Source organism: Cydia splendana, chromosome 5 (assembly GCF_910591565.1).
Source record: "Cydia splendana chromosome 5, ilCydSple1.2, whole genome shotgun sequence".
Taxonomy (NCBI): domain Eukaryota; kingdom Metazoa; phylum Arthropoda; class Insecta; order Lepidoptera; family Tortricidae; genus Cydia; species Cydia splendana.
Genome location: NC_085964.1, coordinates 6,394,953 through 6,405,723, shown reverse-complemented (window position 1 = coordinate 6,405,723; position 10,771 = coordinate 6,394,953). Strand labels below are relative to the sequence as shown.

The 10,771-nt window shown below is 37.7% G+C and overlaps 1 protein-coding gene across 1 annotated transcript in view; it reads left to right on the top strand.

Annotated features, from left to right (window-relative positions):
• The first annotated feature begins 8,412 nt into the window (after positions 1–8,412).
• LOC134790528 (alpha-tocopherol transfer protein) overlaps positions 8,413–10,771 on the top strand; it is a 55,213-nt gene continuing 52,854 nt past the window's right edge. Inside the window, exon 1 of the mRNA XM_063761351.1 lies at positions 8,413–8,614. Within this exon, the coding sequence (XP_063617421.1) occupies positions 8,524–8,614 (91 nt within the window). The 5' untranslated portion in view covers positions 8,413–8,523. The remainder of the gene's footprint in view (positions 8,615–10,771) is intronic.

Sequence of the window (10,771 nt, the reverse complement as noted above, 5' to 3'; positions counted from 1 at the left end):
TAGCAATAATTTAGATGGGTACATTGTAAGGTAATGAATACTCGTATTAGCGAGGGCAAATTCAGGGTTTTTTGTAAATGTTTAGTTTTTAACAGTGAGGTTGATTCGAAATGACACATGATACATATGTTATTGAACCATGTCAAGATTTGTCTGGTCCTTGATGTATGAATCCTTTACTAATTGTCTGTGTTTAACCTTTCGTCGTGAAGAATATTTCAGCGTAAGATCAGAATCAGAATCAGATTTTTATTGGCTAAAACATGGTACAAAGAAAAGAACTACATGTTTCGTCACAAAGATATTTAAGAATATCATGTGTATCGCACAAACAATAATTAATGCAATATTTAAGGTATCACTGTAAAACATGACAATTAGACGAGGGTCTCTATGGGGTCTCTAGAACTGTGTCGTATGCATAATTATGAGACCGCAGTTTTACTTCTGGTCCTTCTAGTGGTGCTCCCAGGCTTTAAGAAACTCGATGTTGCCGCGCTGAAAAGTGGTGTCGTTTCCACCACCTATTTTCCTAGCCCAAACACGTTCACTGCGGGTTGAGGTAAAATCGCTTCAAGTTCGACTATACGCTGGTGCGGGGCTAAAAGTTCGTGTTATCTCTCTCGTGCGGGAGCTGTCGCCGTTTACTTACAAGGCGTACGATAAAGACAAATATACATTTCTTTATGTTTTTCAAACCCGGACTCGTTGGTGCAGAAAAAATGTTAAAGGTCAAAATAAGCCTCGAACGCACTGGGTATATATTTTATCCACACAGTGCGGGTTGAGGTTTATTTACGCCTCAGGAAAGTTACCTCAAAGCCGCACTGAGCGGGACGCTGCCGACGTGGGAGTCGTTCGCTTGACGTTAGTGCGGTCATAGTTGTCGATAACTCGATACCGAACCACGCGTGATTCCCGTAAATAATTGGTAAATAGGTATCTAAATACGAAAGCGATCGTAACCGATACATAGTGTTTGCTAATTAAATACAAATAAATAAATATTTAGGGACAATCTTACACTGACCTGACCTACCCCCAAACTAATCAAAGCTTGTAGGTATTGTGGTTACTAGGCAACTGTTAACAAACGTATGTATAGATAAATATATACTTACATAGATAAACAACCATAACTCAGGAACAAATATTCGTGATAAACACACAATTAAATGTCCTTTACTGGGACTCGAACTCTAAATAATAAATCTGATAAGTACCTACATATATGCATTAGATTGTCTAAAAACGGCTTTTGAGATATTGTACCAAAGATGCTCGGTGAGATGATGATTTTTTCATCGATAATTTAGCGATAATTGCCATTCCCTTCACTAGTCTGAGATAAAATTTAGTGCGTTTTGAGGCCTAAAAGACCTCAAAAATTCTTTAGGTATTTTTTCTTTTGCCAGAGGTCAGAACCAAGGGCGAAGCTAAGTGTATTTTCAACATTTACTGACAAATAAAGACCACACAAAAGAAAACACCTAATCCTTGTCTAGGCAAAATTATGAAGGATGTAAGTAACTACTGAAATTTGAGGTCCATAAGGCCTCACCCGCACTGAAAAAGAGCTTAGGTTTGGGCTGATTCGATCTCAACCGCACCAGTTTAAAGTTCATCAAGATTTGTCCCGCAGTGAACGTGTTAAATAAACGTGTGATATGTTGTGTTTCTATAAAATTGTGCATTGGGTATGCAGTTAGGGTTGCCATATGGAAGAATTAAATGTCCTGATAAAAATCCGGACATCACCCTAAAAATCCGGACATTTCTTGTAGCAGAGATTTGGCGTAACTTGAACGACAACCCGGCGGCGCGCTGCTCTCTGCGGTGTACTGTATCGTGGATCTACTTTTCCCTTTCCCTTCGCCCGATCCCGTAGCCCCCTCCCCGGGCGCGCATTTTATTTTTATAAGGTCATTCCTAAAAATTCGGACACATGCCAAGTCCGGCCGCAATCCGGACAAAGGGTCAAAAATCCGGACATGTCCGGACAAATCCGGACGTATGGCAACCCTATATGCAGTAGATACCTACCTACCTAAAACGATTGGTAAGGCAGGTATTTTAACAATTATCATATTTTAAGAATTAGATGTATTTAAATTGGTACGGTACCTATTTAATAATTAGTTTCATACATAATATTGATCACTCACGCGAGATCAAACCTTCAACCAAACCGATATTATAATCATAATAACTTCCTACCCACCCTTTTAACCCCTTACCCGAGATTTTCATCGATTTTAGACGAGGTTTGAATCGTATCTCCTTTTTTTTGCACTACAGATAGAATTATAAGACAAACGGTTACCGATTATTCAATCTTTTATCTCCGGTTTTGTCCACCGGATTTTGAAAGAAATGAATACACTTATTTTTTTATGAATTTTTTAAACATTGTCTAAAAATACACTTTTTCGTATCTATGTAGTTTGCAGTGAAGGATCTTACATGTACGAAATCTATATATTTGGATTCGTCTTTGACGTCTCGAAAAAGGTGTCCAGGGTTTTAATTTTAAACTAACTAACACAAAAGTTATGCCCAGAAAACCAGTTTTTTAGCCTAAAATTGTTCAACTTTGATGCCAAATATCTCTAAGACAATGAACTTTGAAGTAAATATGGGATACTATATTGCTTAAAACCGTTGCTGTTAATATAATAAGCTACAAAAAACATTAGAAAACTAAGGGATTCAGATCGAAGGTCATTGGCGTGGGGTAGCCCCTTAAGTAAAGTGATACTTACCTATATTTACATTTTTAGGTCATTTTTAGCGACCGCGACACACCGCGACATTTTCTCTTTTAGATTTAATAGTCATTTGTTTTACACGGGGGTAAAGTTGTTTTTTAACCGCTCGTGCTAATATTGATACCGGAGAAAGTGGCAACATAAACCAACCACCAACACCAACCAACCAACAATAAGATGCCAACATTTTTCGTCCGAAAAGTGGAATCTTGTTTTGCCACACAAATTAATTTATCATTCAAAATTATAATTTAAAAGTAAATTACAATTTCCTCATCATTTTTTGAACAACCCAGAGAGCCTTTCCGAGCTGGTGTGGTGAAAATTATATTGTTTTTATTTTTTTATTATGGCTAACCCCTCCGAAAGAAGCGACTGAAAAACACTGCGACCATGTATAGACCTATAAATATTTTCACCTGATAGTGGTCTCTATCGGTAGACCGTTACACTATCAGCGTTAGTCGAGAATTTTACTGAGCGCAATACCAAATACAAGACAGAGTTACTAAACAGTTTTTCTACTCGACGCTAGATGTCAGTAGTTCACTAACACTTCATTTTGTAGGAAAATTACATGTATATTTACAATCATTGTGTATAACAGTAAACATAACCTAGACAAAGAAACACAAAAACGCACAAAGTAGTGTAAATTACTGTTACAAAAATTTCAGCTGAAATGATGGGCGATGGCACTGTATATTGCCATTGCTTGGCAATCCAAATTAGTACAAAACATATGTCGCCTTACAGTTACAACTACTTCTGTAGGTACTCCTGATGAATTTGCAGCCAAGTACAATATTTTGAACTACTTCATTCGTCTTATTTTTGTTTTTTTAAACATCAAGGCACTATGTGCAACATTCAATAAAGTTATATACAAATGAGGAATTCAAAGGTATTTATTTGTTGTTACTACAAATGGTCACATTACTTGTATTATTTTATGGCTTCTTTGTTCAATTATTTAGTCTAACTGATTTATAACCCATATTTTTTCTATTTTCTATCCAACTCCAGGAAGTACTTAATTATATGTTTGTTATGTGCCTTCATAGCAGTCGGTATATTTGTTTTGTGTAGCGTCAAAGGCACTGGAGCTGATTTTTTAGAAATAGGCGGAAATCGACTTGTATGTAAATCTAATCGAGTCCAAAAAGAGTACAATTTTAACCGACTTTCTTTCTGTACGAAAATTATCGGCGCATACGGATAACTACTTACACTTGGTAGTTCATCAGGAGGCCGATTCAGATGTAACAACTGATTGTGGTTTTGATACGGCCTTGACGATCGTCTTGGTGATTGGCGCGCATCTCACGCAAGGCGTCAGATGAGACGTCAATCAGCGTGAAGGTCGCATCAAAATAAGATCAAAACCGTAACAAGTCTGAATCATGCTCGAGGCTCCAGAACATCGCGCCACACCACCCCACCAGACCACCGGACAGGTGGGCTCGGGACTTGCCCCGATCTCTGCTACACTACGGAGCCAAGCAAACACAACCACACACTCGGATACATCACGCCGCAAACGCCAGTTAAACTATTCACCGCGGCCCCGAAACCTGGCCCCGCTCAAACTGTATCACCAGTCTAGGGGTCGTGGGGTTGGGTAACGATCGGTAGCGACCTACACGGCCTACACCAGCTATATATACTATCGTCCTCAAAATGACGAAGACACCTCCCCACGCGGTGGAGAGCGACCCGCAACAGCCGTCGCAGCCGGAAGGCGGACACAGCCTCTCATACCTCCCTTAATAAGGGAGGTATCGAACGAAACTCATGCATGCATCGTGCTCCAGGTCAGACGCCGAATGCAAAATATGATGTTGCCAGGCAACCGACATTGTTTTCATGCGGCGAACGATCCGTTTCTATCTTCGAGCAACACGGAAGGGAGGCGGCATTCGCACTATTTCCCCTCTGCCGAGGTACAAGATTAGCGCGTCAATCTAATCTAGCGCGGGTAATAAAACTAGTTGCACTTGGATTTTTCACTAGACCGAGTCCAGACGCGCGCGTGAACACTGCTGCACAAAAATGCCTGTTTGCTCGGTTTTTTGTTACAAAAAGAGGTCGGGGACATCAAATTTACAAAAAGAAAGTGTTACATTTCACATGTAATATTTTTTTTTACATATCATACGTTTAATTACATTCAAACACAATTATTATATTTTAGTCTCATGTAATTGTTGGATTTATCGATTTTGCTCGCTCAGTACAAATTGCGGATCGGTCGAGCGACAAATCCGACTTCTCATCTCTCAGAATACAATAACATACTTCAATGAAAATGTGTTAGTGTGCGTGTTGTGACACTTGTCACTCGTCCGTACACAAAAAGAGATACAGGTTTGCAAGATTTGTCTTTGACGTGTGTCATTTTCTATGTATTTGTGTCGTCATTACAGATTGGATTTTGTATGTAAGTTTGTGAGAAGTGCGACTGTGTGCACCTTTCCCCTCGCGAAAAATGGCAGAAAGATTTGCACGGTGAGATATCGCTTGGGCCCCTCCCTTCCGATGTGTCGGAAGCCGGTGTTGCTCGAAGGTTTCTATTGTTTATACAAACGTCACACCGGAAGCGAGATTGCGGTCGGGATGACTGTAGTTCGATGATGCATCACGAACCTAAACGACCGTGTCATCTTTGTTTTAAAGACAAAAGCTACTCGCGGGTACAGAATTACAGATTGACGTATATTGGTAGTTTGTTTTTGTTTTCAATTTGTTTTATCTATTGGTCATAGAGTTTTGAACATAGGTTGTAGATATCACATTCGGGTCATCCATTAATTACATCACACGTTTCGTAGATGAGAAGGGATCAGAAAATTAGGCATGTTGTGACAAGAGGAGGCCAGGGCCAGAGACACATACTCTGTGACGTCACTTTAACTTCATTTGTAATCTAAAATTTAAATCTAAAATTATTTCGAATACGTAACGAGTTTGTGTTTGTTTGTTCGATCGTTTCTGTTATCAAGTTTCCTCTCCCATAGAAACTCCATACATTTGAATTTTGATAACCGACAAACCCAACTGCTAAGAAAATGATCCAGAACCCCCATTCTCTCGTATATTACATTACACCTTTTATTAGACCAATAATATCCCAATTTTGCACACAAGTTTAATATTACTATAGTTTGACCAAGAAAAGTCTGCAGCGATTGTGATAGCCCACGCAGTGCAAGTGTTATTTACACGTCATAATTTCATAGAAGTTTGACGTTTAAAATGACACTTTCACTGCGTGGGCTATCAAAATTGCTGCAGTTTTTTCTCGGTCTGACTTTACCTACAATCAAACTATCATAAAATAGCTAACTTTTTTAAAATTATACAGAAAATAAAGATGAAAATTGAAAAGTTATTCACGTATTGCAGTCCATAAAAAATGCATAAAAACGAATACATACATATATGTAATGATTTTATTATGTATTAATATGATTTTCGCATAAAGGATGACTCACGTTAGACCGGGCCGTGCCGGGTCGGAGCTTCCGGCGCTTACTTTTCTATGACATGACAGGGGATCACGTGATGCTTTCCATAGAAAACGATGCCCCGGAAGCTCCGGCCCGGACACGGCCCGGTCTAACGTGATCCCCAAGGTAGTCGCAAGGGGTCGTCCACGCAAGTTCAGGCGATTGTCAATTAAGACACCTAGAGTTATACCAAGAAAAGTATCTTGGTCAAGGTAACTCTATTCGAGTTCAATATGTTTGATCGCGCGTTCATATGAATTTGCGAACTCGCGTTGTATTACAAGTATTAGGACGACGCGACCTCTAAGGCGATTATCACACTGCCGCCGCATTTCATTGCGGCATGCGGAGCGACGAATTCGTGTGCGGCGACGACGAATTGCGGGGATCTTTCTCTTTTACTCCAGTGAAGGTGTAATTAGAGTGACAGAGAAAGATGCCCACAATTTGCGAACTTTGTATTTTCGCGGTTATAACCCTCGGACTCTCTGAATAATGCCATATGATAGTTAATTTTAAAGTACTCATTATAATTCGAATGTCAATCTAAAATGACTAGTCACAGTCAGTGATTTCATTACTCACTTTTTGCTAATAGGTACATACTTTTTGAAAAAAAAAATTCAGTAAACTATTTCTTAATAGAATTTTAAATATCTTTTCGGGTGACTCTTCTTTGACTTCTATAAATCCTTCATATGTAACACCTAATACTATCTTAGGGACACTTGCACCATCTCACTAACCCGAGATTAACCGGTTAACTGGAGTTACCATGGTTACCAGTACAATTTAACGCTGGGTTAACGGTTTAACCGCTTAACCCCGGGTTAGTGGGATGGTGCAAGTGGCGCTAAGGAGTTAGAAGATGAATTTTCAATAATACTGACATTACTTACTTTTCTTTTTTTTCTAACAATGTGTCTTTCTCCGAAGTTTCAAGTCCCTCAAAAATATGTTAGTTCCAGATACAAACTTTCAACTCTATGTTAACCCTATTAGGGGATGAATTTTCAAAAGCATTGAAATTACTTTTCTAGCTTTTTAATATTGTGATGTTTTCCTCCTACGAAGTTTCAAGTCCCTTAACTAAGTAGGTACTGAAATCGTTCCGGTTACATACTTTCTCCAGCCCCTTTAAAAAATATAATAATCTTTATTGCAACTTTGAGTTGTTAGATAACATTGGTTCCTGTCCTGGCTCTCAAAGTAGGTTTCCCTGTGTCTCAAGAGCCAGTTCCTTCCCGATAACAAGCGTAGGTAATGTTACAAGTTAGACATTTTATATTACAATATCAACAATATTAAAATTAAAATTAAAGAAACATATAAAAATGTGAAACTATGATGTGTGTGTTTACGCGCGTGTGTGTCTGGTTATTTTAGATTGTATGTACGAGAACACGCTTCGAATATAAAATATGAAGTAAGTAAATAAATAACGTAGGTAAGTAATCGGATAATCCACTAATGTGATGATAAAAAATATCTATACAAATTTAAAAAATTCAAGGTAGTAGCTAGTTACTTCAATAACAATGGCAACGCTGCTATTGATCTGTATACATAATAAATATATCCACTCAAACTCAATTTATCAAAATCGATTGAAAATTAATTGCTTGATCGGAAGGCATCGACAAAACCAGCCGCAACAGTGTGTTACGTTGTATGCCATTAAACCCTGATAACCGCACTGACAGTGACACGTCTGTCTGTCTGCCTATATCTAGAGCTACTCCACTCAACGAGGCCTTTTCACTGATAATTAATGTACCTACCTCTATCTATATTATATTACAGAAAATTTAAGACAATGTCATGACATTGCCGTCAAGACGTTTCATATAAAATTATACTTAACTAATAAAATTCTGTATATTATCCCTATATCTGTCATTATATTAAGTGTAATAATTATAGTTTTACTGTTGGCTCTATATATAACATCATCTAATTTTGAAAATAGCAAATATTAAAGACGGGTCTAAATATTTACTGATTATAAACTTACTCTATCTACTCGTAGTACCCATAAAATCTTATAGACACTGCAGAGATAATCTCGTAATTGATCGGACTACATATATTTAACAACAATCAGTGACCGGAGAAATGTGCGGCGAAGCGCAGGCGGCACCAGTCTCGATCCAACAGCACGCCGCGCCGCTCGCCCTCACCCCGGCAGGGAAAGCATGATACTACTTTACAACTGAAACACGTCGTATAAACTTTACACTTGTCACATGAAAGTTGAAGGGAAGAAATTAGTGAGCAAGATGCCGGAAGGAATAGAGCCCGTGTCCAGAGTCATCTACCGCGAAGTCACGCCGGAGCGTAAGTTTGTTTTAGTTGACAAATTAGATCACTTGCTTGGTACATCGGTTGTACTTTCACTCGGTAATAATTCGCAAAATATTTACCGCATCAATCTGGTAAGTTCAAAGATACATATAGTACGATTTAAGTGATGTTTGAAATACATATAGTACCTACAATTTTTTTGGTAAGTTTATTATAACATGGTAGAAAAAGTAAATTTCTATTACCATCATGTTAGATATTATTGTATTGTTACCCAAATTATCTAAGTACCTAAATATATAATTAGAACTAAATGAGAAGGTTTAGGGAAATGAATCAAATAGATATGTAAATAAACAAATACCTTTACGGTGTAAAACTAAGTAACTAAAAATTTTAACTGCTGCGTTACTCTTTCTACAAGACGAACGTTAAAAATGTTTTCAGTATGAATATGAATTAATAATTAAAATAATCATGAGAACATGCAAATAGGCCTCAAAAGATTCACGTACCTAACTATTTTATGCCTATTCGTTCGTAACAAGACAAAACTGAGATGCAGTCGATTTTGATATTCATCTAATAATATAAGCCTAGATCTATATAAAGTACCGAGATTTCCCTCGCCTAGATGCCTTTAAGATGTTTACTACGAGATTACTACAGCTACCACCAGTTTGACACTGACATACTCGCTAGGGTGTGCCTAACTTACTATCTATGCATCTCGCTCGGAAGTTAGGCAGACGTTAGCGAATATGCCAGTTTAACACTGCTAAGGCAGTCGTGGTAAGGCTACAGAAAGTAACTTAAGTGCGTACTAACACTTTCAATTCAAATTTTCACATCAAATTTTAGTCAGAGATTTTTCCTTTCAATTCTTTTTTACTCTCCTTTGGGAGCCATTTATTTCATTCAAATAGCTACCCATGAGATGATTTTATATAATGATTGGGAGGAAGTGGGCAATTGATCGCAATTTTCCGTAATTCGTTATAGTATCGATGTTCTCACGATTTGGGGGATATTGTATAAAACAAAGCTTTCTAAAACCATTCATAAGCAGGAATACAGTGAATGGGTGAATCGCAAACAATTTTTATATACTTAGTTGAAACCATTGTGCATTTAATTGATTCCACTATAACTATAATAACCTAACATAAATTGTATAGTATTGTATGCGGTGTGAGGTGTGCAGTAAAGAGTATTTATTGTATTTACTTCATACACAATTAAATATTACAACTTTACCATGTCACTTGCATAAAAATTCACAAATTTTCGTAACACAACGGAGTCAATTAAATTAAGGTTAATTGCAGTTCTTAACTAGATCTTTTTTTAAATGCAAATCATCCATTGACAATTTAATTATAGTTCATATCTTTTTAGGGTTCCGTACCCAAAGGGTAAAACGGGACCCTATTACTAAGACTCCGCTGTCCGTCCGTCCGTCCGACCGTCTGTCACCAGGCTGTATCTCGTGATCTGTGATAGCTAGACAGCTGAAGTTTTCACAGATGATGTATTTCTGTTGCCGCTATAACAACAAATACTAAAAACAGAATAAAATAAAGATTTAAGTGGGGCTCCCATACAACAAACGTGATTTTTGACCGAAGTTAAGCAACGTCGGACGGGGTCAGTACTTGGATGGGTGACCGTTTTATAGATAATGGTACGGAACCCTTCGTGTGCGAATCCGACTCCCACTTGGCCGGTTTTTTATACTATCGGAAGGAAATTACTTATTGGTAGAAAAATTTAGGTACGAGTCCCCCATTTTATATAGGTATTGAATATTTTCTCTGGCCTTCGATAAGTCAAATAAACATTGTGAAATCATGCCTGAACTTAGAGCAATGTACATTTTCGTGCGTTAACTTGTGGTAATTAATGTAAATACAGCAAACACTGTGACCCCTTCGCAAAGGGTTACAAGACACTAGGCATTAAACAACTTGAATATACATCATGCGCGCGTAAGCGCTCCAAATTCGTTTATTATTTTGATAATGTATTTGCGACGTTTGTTAATTGTACCTACTTTTTAAATACAAGTATATCTTTTAAAGTCGGGTATGTTTATTAAATACAAACAAACAATAGGCGAGAAAAGGACAAAGTTCTTGAGCACAATTTAAGAACGTTTCGCTACACCACACCTATACGTAATTGCCATAA